Below are 23207 nucleotides of genomic sequence, written 5' to 3'. Positions count from 1 at the left end.
CTAATAAATAAGTAGTAGTCCACCTAATAAATAAGTAGTAGTCCACCTAATAAATAAGTAGTAGTCAACATAGATACGCAGTCAACATGAGTTAAGTGGTCACATAAATAAGTACGTAAATACAAAATGACTTAAGTGGTTAGCAGTAAGTCTTGATTAAAAAAATGTAATTAACCCAAAAAAAAATTGCCCCAGAAAAAAAAACAAATGTCATGAAACCGCGATAGTTGAAGCCGCAATATTCGAGGGATTACTGTATTGTCTTTTATGATGCTCTTTGCATGTGCTCTTTTATCCTCCTTAATCCATTTCCAGGGAATCAGACTCTGCGAATCCACAAAATCAAGCGGCTCTACTCGGAAGCAAAAAATATCGGATGAGGAAATCCCTAGTTTCGACGCCACCGTTGAAAATGTGTCCGTGACTCACGCTGTTCTGTCACTCGGGTGGACAAGCGAGCCGGATATGCGCCAAAATCATAAGCCGCTGCCTTATTTTGATCAAAAGCGCTACGCTGACCATTACAAGGCTTGCCGAGTTGACAGAGTGCAGCTTTGACACTTTTCTTCTCCCCTTGGCTTCCTCTCAGATCTAATGACTCAGGCCGTGGGTGATAATACGCCCCCAGGGTCCGAGACACATTTGGCCTTCCCACTCTTTCCGAGACAAAGGCCAAAATTCCGAGGAGAGAACATTTAACCTTTTGAGAAGATTGATAAGAAAGCCTGGCTATTGATTTGCTGTGCTCAGAAAACACAAGTCTGAATTGACTGCGGGCATCTTGAAGAGAGGCTGCCAAAAGAACTCTACGTGGGGCACGGGTGTCAAAGTGACAAGCCGAGGGCCAGCCGGGTCCCGGCCATCCATCGCCGTCTTTGCGAAGCCCGACGCGCCTTTGATAAACATTTTCAGGCCACCTGGACTAGAGTAGCCTCTCTAGGGGGGAAGATATCTTATCCGAACCGCGCACGTTCAGTTTAAACCGGATTAATTTGACATCAGACGGCCCAGTGAATTTCGCCGCGTGAACCCCCGTAAACAGTAAGAACTTGTTTTCATCTCGCCAGATGGAGAACGACGGCAACAGCCGAGCTGGGCTTCACCTCGGGGTTTGAGATCTCAGCCCTCATTAAAATCCAGTTTGAGAGGAATTAATTTGGTCTATTTTTAAAAAGGAAAATTAACATGCTCACCCGTAGTCAAAACAATGAAGACAGTGTTTAATTTAATTCTTGGCTTTTGCTTATACTAATAATTGCTCGCTTAATACTTTCGGTGACATTGACGATTCCGGCCTTCTGCTGGGAATTGAAATGAATCTTTCAGATGTCTGGCAGATATGTTGATGTTGTTGATATACTAAAGAAAATGAGCAAGTCAAAATGATGTATTCTACCTATATATTTATTATGAAACGCTAATTTGAAGAGTCTTACAACTTGTGTTGATGTATGTTGCATAACCGTGACCGGACATTTCGTCGAAAGACGTTTGGTCCCCGGACGTTTGGTCCCCCGGACGTTTGGTCCCCCGGACGTTTGGTCGACCGGACGTTTGGTCGCCGGGTTCGCTTGCTGTCAAATTATGACAGAGTTTACTGTTGATATTTTGATATTAGATATTAAACTCACTCACTCTCTCTCTCATGATTATAATTTTGAGAGCTGGTTTCAACAGTAACAACCCGGTGACCAAACGTCCGTTCTACCAAACGTCCGTTCTACCAAACGTCCGTTCGACCAAACGTCCGGTCGACCAAACGTCCGGGGACCAAACGTCTTTCAACGAAACGTCCGAGTACCTTGCATAACCACCAACGTACAATTCAATTTGTACATTGTGTGTGTGTGTGCAGGCAAGAAGGAAGCATGGCTGCATATGAGCCGAAATAACCCTGTTTTAAATTGATTTCTTCATAACGTCAATTGACCAAACATCATGGACGATAATCGGTCGATCTAACATTCTTCCGCTTATTTGCAGATCAGCAGTACTCGCCGTCAACCTGGCGATGGTTCGATGAGGAAAGCTCCTCCCCCCCGCTCCAAAACATGAAGGGTCTCTCCGGCGGCCGTCCGGCCCACCTCCAACTCACCTCCCCCACCTCCTCCCACACCTGCGGCTTCGGAGACGTGGACCATTCCTTCGAGCGTCGCCTCCACCGCGGCGATTCGCGGCCCCCGTCCTACCTCCTCAGCCCCACCGAGAGCTGCCCCCTCGAAGGCCGCCACCGCTTCTCCCCGAGGAGTTCCATCCACTCGGAGTGCATGGTGGTCCCGGTGTCCATGGGACCCGCCGACCACTCGGTGGCATGTAGCACTTTTCCACGCATGCATTACGGGAGCGTTCCACGGGACGGCGGGGGCCCCGGCTACGGCGGTTCCTCCTCGCACGGCGGCAAAACGAACCGGATCCCGGCAAATCTGCTGGACCAGTTCGAGAAACAGAAGCCCCTACACCGTGACGGCTTTCACACGTTGCAGTACCAGCGGGCCTCCACCACCACCACCACCACCACCACGAACAGCGAGCAGCGCAACGAAAGCCCCGGTAGGATCCGCCACCTGGTCCACTCGGTCCAGAAGCTCTTCACAAAGTCCCACTCCCTGGAAGGCTCCTCCAAGATGAACGGAACCAAAAGCGACTCGCACCATCACCACCATCACCAAGGACACCACAAACACAACAAGCGGAGCAAGAGCAAAGATCGCAAGGGCGACGGTAGCGCCAGGCATCGTTCCGCCGGTTGGTGGAGTTCCGACGACAACCTGGACAGCGACAGCACGTACCGACCGGCGAGTGTTATGTCGCGACACCCCGCGGACCAAAGCGCTCACTGCTACCCGGAATCGCTGCACGGCCACTTGGCGGGAGATCTGTCGCTAAAGACCTCCAAGAGCAACAACGACGTCAAGTGCTCGGCGTGCGAGAGCGTCGGCATGGCGCCGGACGGCAAGATCATGAAGAGGAGCTCCTGGTCCACGTTGACCGTCAGCCAAGCCAAGGAGGCCTTCAGGAAGTCTTCGCTGAATCTGGAGAAACCTATGACGCCAATGGACCTCAAGGCCAACCTCAGGCCGTGTCACTTTCTTCAGGTGAGTTTTTACTGGTCTGACTATTGCGAATCAGTTTTTTTTTCATGGGTGTCTGACAAAATCGTCACGGGTTGAAGGTTTCTTACGAGAATTTACGTGACCCCAATGCTTTTCTTCAATCTTGTTATCAGGACTCCAGGATTTAGATAGAGCCATAGTCTTTTGGTGTCCAGAAATCGGATACATCTTCCTGGGAAAAACTAAATTCCAGTACTAAAGTAAACAATATCTTGCATTAAACGTAAAAAACTCACTTGTGCCTGCCATTGCTCGCTCAGGGCGCCGTCGTCTTACCTAGGGAAGACAAACTAGACCCCTACGGACTCACATCCTGGTTATACTGCTCACGTGACTTCCTTTTTAAATTTGTCTACGTGCAGGAAACACCCTTTCGGAATGTGCAATGCAGTAGACCATCTTTTCGATTCATACAGAATGTCATAAATACCAATTTTTTCTTAAAATGTTCCCTTCAAAGTAACACATTTGTACTCCCTATTAAAAACATGAATATGAAAATTGTGAATCAGGGGGCGTCTTATCCGAGACAAATTGTACAATTCAACGAGTTTAAGGCAATTTTAAGGGTGCGGCTTATACGTGGGTACGGCTTATATGCGAGAAAATACGGTAATTTCAATTGTAAAATCCACAAAAGTGTCCAAATCCCACAACAAACTCACAACAAAGATGTTCCAAACAGTCCCATGCTAAAACCAAACAAACGAGACGTGGAATAATTTTTTCTTGTTTGCAAAAAAAAAAAAAACACAACAGGCAGATTAGACAATTCAGTAATAGCTCTTTTGGAGGGGGGGCACAAGGATATAATCCATATTAGATTATGAAGCATCACGCCGTTCCATTTACAGCAATGTGCTACTTAAAGACTTAACTGTAAATTCCGCCTCCAGGCCAAATAAAAGCAGCACGTCAGCATATCGAGAGTGTGTTGTATGGATTTTTAGTACGCCGTAAATAGCCCGCCGATACATCTCTCAAATTGGCCGGCGGAGCCAAAACAACACTCTCTTTATGCTTGTATCAACATAAAATGTTTGGGGGATTGTTTTCAGCGCAAGCGGCCGCTATTTCCATCAAGTTGAGTGCCCGTGTCTGCAGTCAAGCTGCCCCGTTTGTCCCCTCCGTTTAGGTTAGCGTCTGCCTGACGGCGTCGTAAACATTTCTAAAAATAGCCACTTCTCCCGCTTCCTGTCGCAGGGCTATATTTAGCCCGGCGTGGCGTTATCAATCCAATTCACGTGGGCCGAGACACGGACGAAGATCAATGAGTTCCCGCGGACGGAGGGCAGGTCGGAGATGCTATCTGGTACGCTACGTTAGCTTTTTTAAGGCCACGGTAAAAGTTCAAGAGGGAAAGGAATTGTTTTTGTTTATGTTATAGTTGCACATTCGCTAAGACAGGGCGCCTTTATTGGATTGGATTGAATTGGATAACTTTATTCATCCCATATTCGGGAAATGTCATTGTCACAGTAGCAAGAGGGTGAGAATACAGACACAGAAAGACATAGTTACAAGTTAGAGTTGTTACAGTCGCAAAGGCGGCAGAACAACAAAGCAAAAAGCACAAAGTACAAAGCAAAGTATATGGGATCATTAAGAATCATTATTATTTTGTAAGTAGTGGTAAAAAAATAAATAAAATCATTAGGACAGAAAAGCAACACTTTATTTTGTAAGTAGAGGTACCACTCTATATGAAAAAAACACTATTTTGTAAGTAGAGGTACCACTGTATGTGAAAAAAAATACTTTATTTTGTAAGTAGTGGTGAAAAAAATCAAATCATTAGGACAGAAAAGCAGCAAAAACACAAAACGAGCCAGAGTGGGCGGAGCTAATGCTACCGGCTGCTATCTTGGTTGCAGTAGCAAAAACGGATACAGACTCAAGAAAAAGACGTTGGAAGTCTTCCACAAGATGGGGATTTTTAATTTTAATTTTTCTATTTTATTATATATATGTATTATATTATATTATATATTTTCATATTTTTTTATATTATTATTGATTTAATGATTGATCATTTGAGTTCTTTTCCACTTCCGTTAACTCCACATAAAAATCGCCAATCCAATATAATGTTACACTTATCAGTATTGTAATATTAAATTATTATTATTTTTTGCTCATCCTCAATGAACCCCAAATTATTCCGATATCTAATAAAAACAACATTTTTTTGTGAAAATTTATCCTTACTCATTCATTGGCAAATGTTATTGATTTTTTACTTTACATTAAAACCTTAGTCAAGTGACCACTGATTTTTCCACAATAAGCAAAAATGACATTTTATTTTGACAGCATTTGCAAAATTGGACTCAACCACAACTTTTCAACACCAAGATAACCAAAAACTAGATGAATGGACATTCATTCTTTGTGTGTGTGTGTGCGTGTATGTTATTCATTACAAGCCAGATGGTTTGATGATGATCTACTCACCTTGTTTGTGTCCTTGCATGGCATCAGTGGAAAAAAAAAAGTTTAATACTACGAGATAGATGAGCGAAATATACAAATGAGTCGCACGGGCATGAAGCAGGTGCACGGAGATTTGCGTTCGAGAAGACGATATGATAGATCGATGAAATGGTGATTGGGTCGGACAATGATAGATGGCTAGTGGCTGATCTGGCTCCGAAATGACAAATGCCGGCGAATCAGGCTATCGCTCTCTGTCTGTGGCTAAGTCATTTCACAAATTAGCCCCCGTTAGCCTTTCCCGACAAACCTGTCATTTATTCACCGGCGCCCAATGAAAGCGGCGAGTGGCCTAAACACATCAATCTGCAACTGGCAGTTGACCCATCTGGAGGAATTTCCATCTTAAAGATGTATCATGGCCCCCTTGGCTCTTTCCTAATCTGCTATTTAAGCATTTGCTTTGGGAGGGCGAAAGATTATAATACTAATTATGAGTTACCTCAAATATGACACATTCCTCCTTGCATATAAAAATACTGGGAGCTAACCAAGGTCATTGGTTTTATATCTAAGAAAAAAAAGGAATTAAACACTATAAACGGCAATGGTGCTTCTACTTACGAATGCTTCAAGATACAAAATTTTCAGGTTACAAAAGAGTTTGAAATGTACATTTTTGTATCAAGGTACGTTCAAGTTTTGAAGCTTCAAATTCAGAATTAATTTATATTACATAGAAATGAAGTGAGGTATGAAATGGGGTGCTTTTGTTTGGATTTCTTATTTGTTGCTTTTTTCTGGATAAATAGCATATATATTTCTTTCCAAATTGGCATGCTTTTATCATTTTTAAAGGCTTTATAGTGGGTAGTATTAAACATTTTGGAACAAATTATGCTAATTCAATGTAAAATGCTGCACTACTTAGGAAAAAGCCAAGGTACGAAAAATGAGTTTGTAAGTAGAGGTACCACTGTAAATGAGAGAGTACTGGCACCAATTGAAAATTCACTTTATTTTGTAAGTAGAGGTACCACTGTATATAAGAGAGAATTGGCACCAATTGAAAAATCACTATATTTTGTAAGTAGAGGTACCACTGTATTATGAAAAAAAAAATCACTTTATTTTGTAAGTAGAGGTACCACTGTATATGAAAAAAACACTATTTTGTAAGTAGTGGTACCACTGTATATAAGAGAGAATTTGCACCAATTGAAAAATCACTATATTTTGTAAGTAGAGGTACCACTGTATTATGAAAAAAATCACTATATTTTGTAAGTAATGGTACCACTGTATATAAGAGAGAATTGGCACCAATTTAAAAAAATCACTTTGTTTTGTAAGTAGAGGTACCACTGTATTATGAAAAAAGTCACTATATTTTGTAAGAGGTACTACTGTATATGAAAAAAATCACTTTATATTGTAAGTAGTGGTACCACTGTATATAAGAGAGAATTCGCACCAATTGAAAAATCACTATTTTGTAAGTAGAGGTACCACTGTATTATGAAAAAAGTCACTTTATTTTGTACGTAGAGGTACCACTATATGGAAAAAAAAAAACACTATTTTGTAAGTAGAGGTACCACTCTATATTAGTGAGAACTGGCACCAATTGAAAATTCACTTTCTGCCTGCGGACTAAATCTGCAGTTCTGCGCATTTAGTAATGCATTATGTCGAACGAGGCTGGTGCTAACGTGCATGTGCGTCTACTTGATTTGAAGTAGGAGCTTTGTCAGCCATGCTTACTGTCAGATGGCAACTAACCAATCATTCTGGCTTCCCTTGGAGGAGCCGCCTAAGTACCCAAAGCGGAACGCAGCACCCGTTCCGACGCACACGATCTATCCTTGGGAAAAGAAAGTCTCTCGGCGGTATTTGCCAATGACTGGCCATTTTAGACTACTCTCTCTTTCTCTCTCTCTTTATCTCTCTAGCCCGTGTGCCCTTCCATTTCGACATCGCTCTGCGTCTGGCTATTTTTAATTTGATGGCAGTGACTTTTCTTTCTCTACTTTTCTCAGAAAGAGAGGTGCTGCATATAGATAGAGCTGCACAGTTAATCAATCCAATGCATACATTAGCGCTCTGGCGGTCGAGTAGTTAGCGCGTTGGTCTCAATGTTCTTGGGTCGCGAGTTCGATCCAGGTGGGTTCTCACCGTGTGAGGCTTGCGTGGGTTTTTCTCCGGGTACTACGGTTTCCTCCCATATTCATATAACATGCATGCTAGGCTAATTGTATGCTAAATTGCTCCAAAGTATGAGTGTGAGGAAGAATTGTTGTCCTTTGTTGCATTGTGCCTTGCAATTGGTGGGCTTGCAATTCAGGGTGTCCACTGCCTGAGGCCCGTAGTTGGCTGGGATAGGCGCCAGCACCCCCCGAGACCCTTGTGAAGATAAGCGGTTCAGAAAATGAATGAATGCATACATTGCATTACATTACATTGCATTGCATTGCATTGCATTGCATTGCATTGCATTGCATTGCATTGCATTGCATTGCATTGCATTGCATTGCATTGCATTGCATTGCATTGCATTGCATTGCAATGCAATGCATTGCATTGCATTGCAATGCCTTACATTGCCTTGCCTTACATTGCCTTACATTACCTTACATTACATTAACTTGCATTATATTACATCACATTAACTTACATTACATTTACATTACATTACATTAACTTACATTACCTTAACTTACATTACATTAACTTACATTACATTTACATTACATTAACTTACATTACCTTAACTTACATTACATTAACTTACATTACATTTACATTACATTAACTTACATTACATTACCTTACATTAACTTACATTACATTAACTTACATTACATTAACTTACATTACATTGCACTACACTACATTGCAATACATTACATTACCTTAACTTACATTACCTTAACTTACATTACCTTATATTACATTACCTTACCTTAACTTACATTACCTTATATTACATTACATTACAATACATTATAATACATCACGTTACGTTACATTACAGTACATTACAGTACATTACACGACATTACACTTCATACATTATATCACATCACATTACTTTACATACATACCAAAAGATAGGTTTTGAAACAGGGTTGCTATTGTGTACTTGACCTTTACTTGCACTTTAATTACGCACATCCTTCCCTCTGCGCAGGTACCCCAAGACGAGTGGGCGGGGTACCCCGGGGACGGCAAAGACGAGGAGATCCCCTGTCGTCGGATGCGCAGCAGCAGCTACGTCAAAGCCATGGGGGACGAAGAGAGCGGCGAGTCGGATTCCAGCCCCAAGACCTCCCCCCATAAGTCCCTACGACCAGACGCCCTCATCAAGGCCGTCATCCGACCCAGAGAGCTTTTGGACTCTCACCTCAGGTACTTTGCATGCGAGACTTTCAACTTCACACCAAAATTCCCTTTTTTTTTTCTTCTTCTGTCCGCTCAGAATTTTAAAAAATGAGAAATTGAGATCTCGTTGTCACCTTTCGACGGCCCTCGTGATCTTTTTCGAGGTTCGCTAGGGGTCACGAGTTGGATTGCCCTGGCTGGTGACCGTTCAGTGGCCCGTGGTGGAATTTCCACGGGTCAACCTCCAATTTGACAGCTGAGACGTGAACAGGCTGTCAGGTTATGTCAGCACCTTCCCTGGCATTCTCTTTCAAGCTGTTTTTTGGAGGTTCCGGCGGTCGCCTCCATTTTCAGCCATAAAGAATGCATCAAAAGCGCAAGTCCACTCGGGCGGAACCGCAAAGAAATGAACGTAAAATTACAAATTTGCTTTTAATCAACCGATTAAAATGTCTTCCGCCCGCATGAGAAGCAAATGTACACAACCATAAGCGGGCCAGATTGGAACATTTTTATTTCTTTGCATCCAAATTGCAAAAAAAATTAGGAGAAATGCATAAAATTGAGTGGTTCGTGAATTGGTCTCGCAGTTCTGGGGTCGAGGGTTCGATCCCAGGTCGGTTAAATCATACAGTATTTAAAAAAAAAAGTTGACCAAGTGGTTAGCATCTCAGCTAGCATGTCGAGGGTTCGATACCAGGTCGGTCTTCACTATGTGGAGTTTGCATGTTCTCTACGGGCAGGTGTGGGATTGTCCGGGTACTCTGGTTTCCTCCCACAACCCAATAATATGCATGCTAGGCTAATTGGATGCTAAAAATATTCCCTAGATATGAGTGTGATTGGTTGATTGTCTCCTTGTGCCCTGCAATTGGTTGGCCACCAGTTCAGAAATCGACGGGGATAGGCTCCAGCACCCCCCGCGACCCTTGTGAGGTTAAGCCATTCAGAAAATGAATGTTTTAAGTCATTATTAAGTCTTTTTGAAGTGGTGTTTTTTTCCGTTGAAGGGCCATTCTATGCGAATCGACGAAAAAAAATTCCGATTAAAAAAGGGTTTTTAACAATACCCATTTCTATTTTTGCCCTAATCTCTCTAAAATGTCAGTTCCAGCGGACCCTCGCCCCGCGAAGTCACCTCCGTCCGTCCAAGTCCCCCTTAACTTTGTTTTGCTCTCTGCCCCACAGCTCTTATCGCCTGGATAAAATCAACAGCGACGTGCGCAACTACATCAGCAATTTTGCCGCAGACTTGAGGTGAATAGACGATCGCTCCGTTGCTTATCACGGCCTTGCTTGCTTGACTCGTGATGGAATTCATTATGGACGCCAGCCAGTACAAGGTCAATGAGACGTGACGGGAATCCCACTTTGTTTGCTTTCATGCGCATTTGGCAACGTCAAGTTTGCGTGACCACAAAAAAAAACATTGCGCCATGTTAACAGAATGAAGTCATCTTGGGAAAAAGCCATAAAATAATTACAATAACATCGGTATTTATTTTTACATTTATTTTACATTTTTACACCTGAAGTTGTTCAGGGTCTTTGATGAGAATTGCTTTTCAGCGTAAACAGTTTTCAGCTGGTGGTGTTCTTTGATATTTGCAATGCAAAAAGTATGCCCATTTATTAGATTAGATTAGATTTTATTAGATAATTTTATTCATCCCCATATTCGGGAAATGTCATTGTCACAGTAGCAAGAGGGTGAGAATACAGACACAGTAAAAGACATTTTAGACATAAATAAATAGGTAATAAATAAATAATAAATTAATAATTATATTAATAAATATATAAATAAATATATTAATAAATATATATATAAATAAATGAATTATAAATAAATAATTATATTAATAAAGTTATAAATATATAAATAAATAACTATATTAATAAATATATAAATAAATATATCGATAAATATATATAAATAAATAAATCTATTAAAAAATATATATAAATAAATAAATTAGCGTGTTGCTGAAAAAAAATATATATATATATACCCATATAACCCCAGTTGCTAAATATTCTGGTAAATATGCAACAACAAAAATTGACTCTAAAATATTCCCACCGTATTGAAAACTTTACAAAGCGATCTATTCACAATTTTGTCTTTCTGCCTTCAGTCAGAGCTACCACTTGCAAAGCGCCATGCACCCGAGCATTTCCCTGGACCCCTCGGCGCACTACAACTCCCCCAAGTTTCGCTCCAGAAACCAGAGCTACATGCGGGCGGTCAGCACCCTCAGTCAGGCTAGCTGCGTTAGCCAAGTGAGCCAGGTTGCTCCACCAATGGCTTCGTTTCTTTTTCTCCTTCCCAATACCCTGTTTTTTCTGACCAGGTGAGCGAAACGGGGGTCAACGGTCAATTCGAGTCCGTCTGCGAGTCCGTGTTCGGCGAGATGGAATCTCAAGCAATGGACGCTCTGGACTTACCCGGTTGTTTCCGAACCCGGAGCCACAGCTACGTGCGGGCCATCCAGGCCGGCTACTCTCAAGACGACGATTGCGTGGCGCCCATGACCTCCACCGTCGCGTCGACCATCAGATCCAGCGCGGGTAAGGTGGAATCCGCGTAAATTCCGGTCGTCCGACACGAGAGTAGATGCTTTTAGTTGTGGTCATGGCTGAAAGAGTTGGTGTAAAATTGCGGTAATGACTATCTAATCCTTGCATGGCGTAATTTTTCTGTGTTTCCATTGTTTTGGATGGATGCAGGATTTTCATACTTGGTATTTTTTGGGATGCCGTGAGTCATCTTCTCGTCCAATGGATGCATCCGAGAGTAAAGCTATGAACCCTATTGAAAATCTCGAGAGAGATTAAAAAGCCACCACAAGGCTTTTACCCGATATTTGAGGTCGGACTTTATTTTTTTGGAATGTACTGTAAATTGGGCTAAAGTACAGTGAGCGTTTCACATGAATTTTCTATTCGTAAACCTTAGCAAGTGGCTAGCGTGTCGCCCTCACGGTTCCGGGTTCGATCCCAGGTGGGTCCTCACTGTGTGGAGTTTGCATGTTCTCCTTGGGCTTGCGTGGGTTTTCTCCGGGAACTCCGGTTTCCTCCCACATTCCAAAAACATGCATGCTAGGCTAAATATACGCTAAATTGTCCCTAGCTATGGCTAATTGGTTGTCTGTCTCCTTGTGCCCTGCGATTGGCTGGTAACAGATTCAGGGCTGATTGGCCGAAGTCAACTGTAATAGGCTCCAGCACCCCCTCGCGACCCTCGTAAGAATAAAGCGGTTCAGAAAATGAATGACTAAACCTAGTATCGCATCAAAATTTCGAATTTGGGGAAAAAGAACAATGACAATGTTTAAACATGCCTTACTTATGAATAACTGTAAAGCACCTCCAGGAATACTGAGCCGTGATTAGCCAATGAGTTCAAAGCTGCTTCCGGATTTCGTGACGCCTCTCGATGAACGGATTCTCCAAGGAAACCATGTGTCCAAGCGCATGCTGAAGACAGACCGGGCCCGGCAAGAAAAAGCAACCTTCGGCGCGCCGTGACGTGCCGCAACGCGCCAACTCGCCGTGACGTCACGTAGGGAGGGTTAGAGGTGTGACCATCTGGAGATGTGCTTTTTATCAAAATACACATGTTTACACTGCTTTCTCAGTTTAACGCAAGGGAACTTGCATTTTAGGAGGCGGGCCATGAGGGTTTATGGTCCACATTTGAGGCCATTGTAGTCTGGAATGAATCGGTCGGAGTGGACAACATATTTTCAATAGGGTTCATACTATACTTCCTGTTTGGTGGGAAATGTTTTGGAAATTGCTGGTCTTTGCCTCTTTTCGTTGCACAAAGTTTATGTTTCGGGAGCTTAGCTGCTAGCAGAACAGCATGCGTTTTTTTTATAGGCCCTCGACGTGATAAATATTTGTTTTTTCTTGTGTTCTAGAGCCCAGGAGGTTCTCCTTTGTGCATTGAAAAGATGCTAAGAATGCATGCTAAATTTTTTTATGTTGAGAAGGCAGTGTAAACCGTCCACGGAAATGAGTCAAAATGGGAGCACGCAAATAATCTTGTGGAAAACGTCATGGATAGATTCGATATACCGTAGTTTCTCGCATATATGGCGTATTTGTCGCTCAAAAAAATGATGACTGAATTGAGGGTACGGCTTATATGCGCATAAATTAGACTTGACATGCACGAAACTGTGAGGTGACAAAGACGAAACGCCATAACGCAAGACAATGCGGCCTATACGGTCATTTAGTTCAAAATAGAGAAAAGATAAATAGATAAAACGCTTTAAAAAATATATTTTGACGTCTATGAATGAAATTCAAGAAAAAAATTAACCGTATCTTGCATAAAATGTGAAAAAACTCACTTGTGCCTGCCATTACTCGCTCAGGGCGCCGCCATCTTACCTAGCAAGGACAAACTAGACCTCTACGGACACACTTCCTGGTTGTACTGCTCACATGACTTCCTTTTTTAATTAGTCTACATGCAGGCAACACCCTTTAGGAATGTGCAATCCAGCAGACGATCCTTTCGATTCATAAACTATCTCAGAAATACCACGTGGAATGATTTTTCTTCAGATTTTCCCTTCAAACTAACACATTTGTACTCCCTATTAAAACCATGAATATGGAGGTCAAAAATTGTGAATCAAGGGGCGGCTTATACGCGAGAAATTGTAAAATTCAACCATTTTAAGGCAATTTTTAGGGTACGGCTTATACGTGGAGGCGGCTAATATGCGAGAAATTCCGGTATTCGTGCAAATTGTAGGAAATAGCCATGATATCATCCACAACGCTGTAATCTTGTTTTGACTCATAGCAATTAGTGCATGTCTTGATGTTAAAAAAAGCGCATTCTCTCCAGTTGCTCACACCTGTGGCCATATTACAAATACATATTCACATTTGTCTTCCAGACAGAAATTATGTGCAGGAAGACTCTTGTTTTTCCGAGCCGCCCAGGCCATACGAGGATTTTACGGCAGATACAGTCCCTTTGACTCACGACCATCTAGGCTGCCCCGTCAGAAGAGACAAGACCTACCGTCAGGATAACGCGGTGGCCAAACCTATGTCCGGGCCTGCCGTGTCCCCGGTCCTCTTCAGATCCCCGAGACCCGCCGTGGCGGAAAGGCCTTCGCCAAAAGCCATTCAGGCCAGCATCAAGGAGTCGGCCACGTTGGCGGCCGCTATCAGCATGCAATGGAAGGAGGAGGTCTCCGCCATGCGTCTGGAACTGGCCCAGCTCAGGAGGGACCTCTGTCAGGAGCTCCGAGCTTTCAACAGTAATTTCGATACCTTCACCAAGCATTACAACACCTGGTCGCCCCAGAGTTGCAAAATTCCAGGAGAGGTGGCTTCCGGAGCCACCCAAACAAGGTCCGGTGCCTGCGGAGGACCAGGTGACCAGGGGTTCGGAACACCCGAACCGGATCGAAGCACGACTCTGGCTCAAGAGAAAGCAAAACGAGTGTCCACAGTTTCTGTCGGGACCCAAGCGAGGAGCAAGGTCTTGGTTCGGCAATCCACGGCCGACGCGGCGGTCAATTGTCCGGAGGAGAAGGAGAAATTGAAAGGGGCGCGGAAAAACCTGCCCAAGCAGCTGTCCATGGATCCGAGTATTCTTACGCGTCCCCAGTCCATGTACGTGGAAAGTGCCATACCGCTTTCCTTGGAACCAATCAAACCATTCTTTGCCAAAGTAGCCAAAACTAAGCCTCTGGAGTTGTCGTCGGTAAAACCAGAAACACAACCGGATCTGCGGGAAGAGGGCCCCGGTAGCTCGTACGACGCTGTCGCCACGGAGCCACCCGACTCCGACGGTAAAGGGTTTCTCGCAGAAATGTCTCCCGAAAAGATACGAAATGTTTTCATCACTTTGCAACAAAGCTTTGACAATGAGCCGGATTCCATTGAATTCAAATCCGAAGAATCGGACTACACGGAGACACAAAATATCCAGCTACCCTATCCAGTCCCTGTCTTAATGGTGTCTCCCCCAGATGACCATGACGATGCATCCGATTCTGAGCTTGATTTAGTTGGAGACAATGCAGACCAAACGACAAATGTCAGCTCGGAAGAATTCCCAAATTCGACAGTCCCGAGAGAACCAGACGTAGAACCGATAGACTTACCCGGGGAATCAATGGCCGACTGGCCAGACCAAAACCAGTTGTTAGATCTTGATGCACCAACAGTTCACAAAGATCCTGCTCAATGTCCTTCCATTGTGGTAACAGAGTGCTTTGACATAAATCCACCAGAGAGTCCAACAGATAGCGATCCCAATCCTGACCCGATTGCATCCAACACCCGCACCGGTTCCGTCTTCGGGCAAGCGCAACCAGATTCAACTTCCTCATCGGGTTCCACCCAAACTCGAGCAAATGCCGAACCAGAGTCGGAGGACTCCGAATGGCCACCCCTTCCCGAACCTCTGGATAACCCCCCGATGTATCACGCCGACCTAGTTCACTTTGACTTAGTCATGCTGACATCTCTGGACCAAGAAGATCTGGATTCCGTGTTCATGGACCCCGAACCGGAGCCATTTGACCCGAGTACCGAATCTGTTTTCGAACTTGACGGTCCATGCGGCCGATCAGATTCTTCCCAAATATCGGGGACCGATCCCTCCACGGTAGCGTGTCCCTCAGATCAGTCATCGGCGACCGATCCCGTCAACCTCGATCCCTCTTCGGAAAGCGACTCCGATTCCGTGCCCCTCGGCGGCGAATCGGGATGGCGGAAAACCCAAGTCACCGTAACAATCTCACCCCCAAGTTCACTATCCCCCGATACCTCGTCGGAAATGGACTTCGGACCCCCCAAGGCGTCACCGGAGCCGTGGTTACCCGATGACGATCCGGATGATGTTGGCGAGCCATTTGTAGGAGAGGCAAGCACGAAACCAGGCGAGATAGGAGAAGGGTCAAGCAACCCCACGGAAAATTCCCAAGTTATCGCCAAGGAAACGACCACGGAAAGTCTGGAGGAAACTTTTCTCTGGTACCGATGGCAGAAAAGGACCCAGAAGAAAGAACTAGTCCAGAGGAGCGCCAGTGTGGAACTCTGGAGTGGGAGATACGAATACAACAGTGCAGAAATCACCTACGTGTCCCTCACTCTTTGAGATCGTACTTTGTTCTCAGCAGGCAAAATGTAGCCCAAAATATATCGTAGTAAAGTCATCTACAGTTTTAGGCCAAACCAAATGTTGCCATTCCAAGGAAGGACTATCTCATCAAATTCCATAAAGGAAAAACTGTTTTTTATACTAGCAAAACGCATCGTATTCTGAGAACTTGGACTCGTTTAGTTGGTTACTACGGTTCGAGAATTTTTCAAGAATATGACCCGAACTGAGAAACGTCCTTAGGACAAATGACCAGGACTAGAAAGGACCCGTTCCGACTATAAAAATGCTGCGGAGGACTTTAAAATTGAAAATCTTCCTAACCTTCATACGTTTGCGTGTGTTTTTACTCTAAAACCGAGTGAGATGATTCGGACGGTTATTGTGTAACCACGAAAATGAAAGTTTGCTATGTGAGCAGATAGATGGACAAAGTTCTATAAAATTGGAACGGACGCTCATGTCGAACAAATTCTGGAATCCGGAAAAACGTTGATGAAAGTTCATTCATGCTCCAAATATATTCCCAAAGCTAAACTATAAATGTATTTACTGTAAATATACTGGAGATCTGTATACACTATTACCTTCCACACGACAGCAGAAAATTTACAGTTGGACTACCGTATTTTCTCGCATATTTGTCGCTCATTAATATGACGACTGAATCGAGGGTGCGGCTTATATACGCAGAAATTCGACTTGACATGCAGAAAACTGCGAGGTGACAAAGACGAAACGCCATCTTACCTTTACCGGTAGTTAAACAGACACACTTCCTGGTTGTACTGCTCACATGACTTCCTTTTTGAATTGAATTTCCTTATGATATTGACCCAAATGCCGTAATCCCTCGAATATCGCGGCTTCAACTATTGGGGTTCGAACTACATCGCGTTTTTTTCCTGGGGGAATTTTTTTTTGTTAATTAAATTTTTTTGTAAGTTCATAAAAATGTGAAAAAAATATATAAAATATGTATTTTTTTTTAAATAGGGCTGATGCTACTTCACTGTTTTTCGTTTATCGCGGCCATGTCTGGTCTACATTAACCGCGATAATCGAGGGATTACTGTAATATGCAATCCAGCAGATGATCCTTTCGATTCAAACCGTATCTCCGAAATACTACGTGCGATGATTTTTCATAAGATTTTCCCGTCAAAGTAACACATTTGTACTCCCTATTAAAACCATAAATGTAGAGGTGAAAATTGTGAATCGGAAGGCGGCTTATACGAGAGAAAATGTCAAATTCAACCATTTTACGGCATTTTTAAAGGCGCGGCTTATACTTGAGGGCGGCTTATATGCGAGAAAATACGGCAATCCAAACAGTCACCAAAGGTCAAACAAAAACCAAAAAAAATACTCATGTTAAGTGATTATTTTTATATACCTACGGAAAAATATTATCACTGGGTCAGCATCACCATCCAGGTTAATTGTGGACATTATTATTACGTGGATATTTTTCTATGCACATCCCAAAATGAAAAGGATTTGGTATTACTGCCAGGCCTTTTTTTAAAGCATTTAATTAGACCTTCTACCTTCTAATTATTGCATTTCAAGAACTTCATAGTTGGACAAGTTATAGCTTTGCAATGTGTCCAATTAATAGTTCCAACTGCGGTCTGCGCTTTAATAAAGCACACGGCAACAAAAGGAACCCGAAAAAAATATATATATATTTTTTAAATGAGTTTGCTGAGGCAGAAAGATTTTAAAAACGATGGCGAGTTAATTGCTTGTATTGTTGTCGTGGTTTTGTCATTTCAGTAACAAAGCCCGTCTTTCTTTCGCCATCTCATTCACAGCCGACTTTTCATTTGCCAAACAGGATGTACTCTATAATACTTCCCGCCAAAATGAAATGACTTTTTTTTTAATCAAATGGAATGGAAATGTGTCAAATAGCCTCATCATGAAAGTCATTTAATTCAAATGAGGGACTTCGAAATGTTGAAAAAAAATCAAGGCTCCTCGAAACGTAAAAAAAAATCTTTTATTTTGAAATTGTCCCGACAGAATTGCTCTCCGATTGTAAACACTGTTTACAAGGCTCCCACTACTCTCAACCAATCAGGAGTCGGGGTGCATGTCAAATTCCGATTGGGTTCTGAGCGTCCAATCACATTCGGAAGTCGTTTCCAGCTTGACAAACGCATCCAATTTGAAGTATGACAAACATGTCAACTGAGCAGGAAATGGAAACTTTGACAACATGGCGTCCGCATCACGTAAGTACTTTAAATTGATATTCAATGCATCCACGGTTTTTCACATGATGATTGGACAGCGTAACGATACGAGGGATGAGTCGCTAGGGACCGATCTTCCCGTATTTATGTCATTTAATGTGTTTAATGGCGCCATTGTTCCATATCATTGATTGGTCGAGTGTATTGACTGTTTTTTTTGTGTTTTTTGGGGGACTTTTCAAGTGAAATTCGTTGTTCTTTGAGTACAAGCTACGGCGGTCATAAAAGAGCAAATTACCCAGCGTGCTTTGTCCGCTGCTATTATTGGATGTATTTATGGTGACGTTATTGTTTGCGGTCTACTTTCAAGTCCACTATTTGTACTTGTCTTACCAATGACAAATACAAACAGATGTTTTGACATTCAGTGGCCCAAAAATGGACCAATCAATGCAGTTTCATTTGGTGAATGCTTATATTAAGGAATTAAATTAAGATTAATCATCGGATAGGTCTTGTATTTGAATAGATATTGAAGAAATGGGTTTTTGGAAGTTTAAAAGTTGGCACAAATTGATATTTATTGGTCCGGGTGTCCCGTGCCTGGTGACCGTAGTTGGCTCCATCACCCCTCGCGATCCTTGTGAGGATAAGCGTTTCAGAAAAATGAATGTATGCATATAATAGATACTCCAAACCAATATTATTAGAGTATTATATAAATATTATATTATATTATGAATAAATATTCAAGTATCCAATTATTTAATACATATATTTTCAGTTAAATGGAATATATTCTAAGAAATGAGAAAATAAAAATGTGGAAAACAGGATGGATTTATTTATTTTCTATTTTTTTAGACCATTAAAAATGATGTGGGATTGAAAAAATATGTAACTGGAAATATTTTTTGGGAAAAAAAATTGTTTTTACTTATTTTCTTTCCCAAAAAATGATTTTCATGGAAAAAAAAATAAGTTTAAAAAAAAATCTACAAAAAATATTTCCAGTTAGATTTTTTTTTCAATCCCAAATCATTTTTAATGAAGTCAACATTGATTTGATATATTTATTATGTTCATTTTCGATCTGAAACATGACGCCGACATGTTCTTTTTGCAGCCGTGTCGTTCACGCCGAGCTACAAGAAGCCCCCCCCTCCGCCGGTTCCGCCCCGCTGCACTTCCAAGCCCCTCATCTCCATCACGGCCCAGAGCAGCACCGAGTCCACCCAGGATGCCTACCACGAGGGCCGCCGCCGCCTGCAGGGCGGCGCCTGGGGCGCCGAGGGCCAGGACGGCCTCGCGGCGGGCCTGAGCCCCGGCCGGGGACTCTACGACTCGGTGGACAGCCTGGACAGCGGCAAGGCCGCCACCCTGGCCATGGAAGCGGCCGGGGGGACAACTGGCGGCGAGAGGCGCCCGTCGTCCGCCGACGGTCACGGCTCGGTCCTCACCTGCGACAAGGCCGTCCTGGTGTCCAAGGCCGAGGAGTACCTGAAGACGCCTCGTTCGTCCGTGGGGATACAGGTTAGTGTGAGTATGAGGCCGGGGACGGAGGGCGGTCCGCCTTACTATACAGTCTTTTTAAGAGGGAAAAAAAGCCTTACTATACATGGTCGTTTTTTAAGAAAAAAAAGTCTTACTATACACTCTGTCGTTTTTTACGAAAAAAGCCTTACTATACTATGTCCTTTTTGAAAGAAAAAAGCCTTACTATACTATGTCGTTTTTTAGTAAAAAATAGCCTTACCTTACTATGTCGTTTTTTACGAAAAAAGCCTTACTATACTATGTCGTTTTTTTTACGAAAAAAGCCTTACTATACTATGTCGTTTTTTAAGGAAAAAAGCCTTACTATACTATGTCCTTTTTAAAAGAAAAAAAGCCTTACTATACTATGTCGTTTTTTACGAAAAATAGCCTTACTATACTATGTCGTTTTTTAAAGAAAAAAAAGCCTTACTATACTATATCGTTTTTTAAAGAAAAAAGCCTTACTATACTGTGTCATTTTTTAAAGAAAAAAGCCTTACTATACTATGTCGTTTTTTACAAAAAAAAGCCTTACTATACTATGTCGTTTTTTACGAAAAAAAGCCTTACTATACTATGTCGTTTTTTAAAGAAAAAAGCCTTACTATACTATGTCGTTTTTTACGAAAAAAAGCCTTACTATACTATGTCGTTTTTTAAAGAAAAAAAAGCCTTACTATACTATGTCGTTTTTTACGAAAAAAAGCCTTACTATACTATGTCGTTTTTTAAGAAAAAAGCCTTACTATACTATGTCGTTTTTTAAAGAAAAAAGCCTTACTATACTATGTTGTTTTTTAAAGAAAAAAAAGCCTTACTATACTATATCGTTTTTTAAGGAAAAAAGCCTTACTATACTATGTCGTTTTTTAAAGAAAAAAGCCTTACTATACTGTGTCATTTTTTAAAGAAAAAAGCCTTACTATACTATGTCCTTTTTTACAAAAAAAAGCCTTACTATACTACGTCGTTTTTTACGAAAAAAGCCTTACTATACTATGTCGTTTTTTAGGGGGGGAAAGCCTTACTATACTATGTCGTTTTTAAGAAAAAAAGCCCTACTATACTATGTCGTTTTTTAAAGAAAAAAACCCTTACTATACTATATCGTTTTTAAAGAAAAAATCCTTACTATACTATGTCGTTTTTTTAAAGAAAAAAAGCCTTACTATACTATATCGTTTTTTAAGAAAAAAAAGCCTTACTATATTATGTCGTTATTTTAAGGAAAAAGCCTTATTATACTATGTCGTTTTTAAGAAAAAATGCCTTACTATACTATGTCGTTTTTAAAGAAAAAAGCCTTACTATACTATGTCGTTTTTTGAGAAAAAAAAGCCTTACTATACTATGTCGTTTTTTTAAGAAAAAAGCCTTACTAAACTATGTCGTTTTTTTACGAAAAAAGCCTTACTATACTATGTCGTTTTTTTACGAAAAAAGCCTTACTATACTAAGTCGTTTTTGTGGAAAAAAAAGCCTTACTAAACTATATTCTGTCTATTTTTTAAGAAAGAGGAAATGTTTTTTTTTTAATTCATTTAATTAGATAACTTTAAATGACATTTACATACACCACTTTGACACCAGTGGGCTTAGCTTGTCTATACAATATTTACTTGACAGTATGCTTCTATATGCCGTTCGTTTCCATTTTTCAGACCACACACAAACAAAAATATTGTTTTTGAGACATTCATAAATCACGGCAAGCTTTGACGGTCAGTCCAGTTGCAGTTTAATATAGCTCAAATAACCGGGGGAATATTGTTCCGTTCAGGTGGAGGCCGCCACGGACTCGGAATCGGAAAGCAGAGGCTCCAGGGAATACCAATCGGTGGGGATCCAAGTGGAGGATGACAAGAAAGGGTAAAATCTCGGACTACAGTAATCCCTCAATTAGCGCGGTTAATTTAGACAAGACATGGCTGCCAAAAAACGAAAAAAACGCAAAGTAGGGTACAAAAAAATTCACAGAAAAAAAATCTGCGATGTCGTGAACCCGTGATATTCGAGGGATTACTGTACATGCCTCTCACTTTCACATTGGTTTTCCTTGTGTCTCTCTCGCCGGCGTCCAATCTTGACGACCTTTCTCCAACCGGTCTTCCAGGCAAGGGCGCTTCAAACGTTCCAACAGCGTGACGACGGCCGTGCAGGCCGACATGGAGTTGGAGGTCCTCCCCGCCACCGAAGACAAGGGCTTGCAGTTTGGGGGGGGCTTCCAGCGCGCCTCCGAGCCGGCTCAGTACGGCGCCGTGCGAACCGTGCGCACCCAGGGGCTCTTCAGCTACCGCGAGGACTACCGGACCCCGGCCGAGCCGCGGGAGGCGGCCGGCGAGCCGGCCTGGCGGCTGGAGGCCCCCTCCTCCCGGGAGAACGTCGTCACGCCCGCCGAGTCGGGGCGGAGCTCGCCTTCGGCCAGGAGGGACGGCACCTGGTTCACGCAGCTGCTGCACGCCCAGACCAAGAGGATGGAGGCGTGGTGCAAAGAAATGGAGGCCCAGGCGGAAGAAAACGACTTGTCCGAGGAGAGTAAGTTGCGCGAGGAGGACGCCGGGGTGAGCTCGGCACACCCGGAAGAAAAAGACATTTTAATGACGTGTGATTTTTTTGTTTTTGGCCTGGCAGTCTTGGGCAAAATCCGAAGTGCGGTGGGGAGCGCTCAGCTGCTCATGTCGCAGAAATTCCAGCAGTTCTATTGGCTTTGTCAGCAAAATCTGGTAAGAACCGGACGCCAAGATGGACAAGTAGTAGTAGAAGTTGTAGAAGCAGTAGTGGTAGTAGTAGTAGCAGTAGTGGTAGAAGTAGTAGTAGCGGTAGAAGTAGTAGTGGTAGTAGTAGTAGCAGTATTAGTGGTAATAGTAGTAGAAACAGTAGTGGTAGTAATAGTAGTTGTAGTAATGGTGGTGGTAGTAGTAGTAGCAGCAGCAGTAGTAGTGGTAGTAGTATTGGTAGAAGTAGTAGAAGCAGTAGTAGTAGTGGTGGTAGTAGTAGAAGCAGCAGTAGTAGTGGTGGTAGTAGTAGTAGCAGCAGTAGTAGTGGTAGTAGAAGTAGTAGTAATAGCAGTAGTAGAAATAGTAGTAGAAGCAGTAGTGGTAGTAGTAGTAGCAGTATTAGTGGTAATAATAGTAGTAGTAGTAGTGGTGGTAGTAGTAGTGGTAGAAGTAGTAGTAGAAGCAGTAGTAATAGTAGTAGTAGAAGCAGTAGTGGTAGTAGTAGTGGTGGTAGTAGTTGTAGCAGCAGCAGTAATAGTGGTGGTAGTACTAGTAGCAGCAGCAGTAGTAGTGGTAGTAGAAGTAGTAAAAATAGAAGCAGCATTAGTAGTGGTAGTAGTAGTAGTAGAAGTAGTAGAAATAGTAGTGGTAGAAATAGTAGTAGTAGTAGTAGAAG

At 42.5% G+C, this 23207-nt stretch overlaps 1 protein-coding gene across 7 annotated transcripts in view; it reads left to right on the top strand.

The window, feature by feature from the left end:
• The window catches only part of dlgap2a (discs, large (Drosophila) homolog-associated protein 2a), a 74278-nt gene that overhangs the window by 49288 nt on the left and 1783 nt on the right, over nt 1-23207 (top strand). For 3 of the 7 annotated variants that reach the window (XM_077620177.1, XM_077620176.1, XM_077620175.1), the window contains 6 exons: nt 1984-3095; nt 8737-8954; nt 10116-10184; nt 11066-11210; nt 11282-11498; nt 13850-16394. In XM_077620177.1, the coding sequence (XP_077476303.1) occupies nt 2052-3095; nt 8737-8954; nt 10116-10184; nt 11066-11210; nt 11282-11498; nt 13850-16068 (3912 nt within the window). In that variant the 5' untranslated portion in view covers nt 1984-2051 and the 3' untranslated portion in view covers nt 16069-16394. Of the gene's footprint in view, nt 1-1983; nt 3096-8736; nt 8955-10115; nt 10185-11065; nt 11211-11281; nt 11499-13849; nt 16395-19401; nt 19809-21594; nt 21684-21927; nt 22538-23207 lie in introns of those variants that run through there. The other 4 variants (XM_077620180.1, XM_077620181.1, XM_077620178.1 and 1 more) reach the window with 2 other exon arrangements.

This window comes from Stigmatopora argus, chromosome 15 (assembly GCF_051989625.1).
Source record: "Stigmatopora argus isolate UIUO_Sarg chromosome 15, RoL_Sarg_1.0, whole genome shotgun sequence".
Taxonomy (NCBI): domain Eukaryota; kingdom Metazoa; phylum Chordata; class Actinopteri; order Syngnathiformes; family Syngnathidae; genus Stigmatopora; species Stigmatopora argus.
Note: the sequence above shows the minus strand (reverse complement) of the source record. Positions and strands in the feature narration are given on the sequence as shown.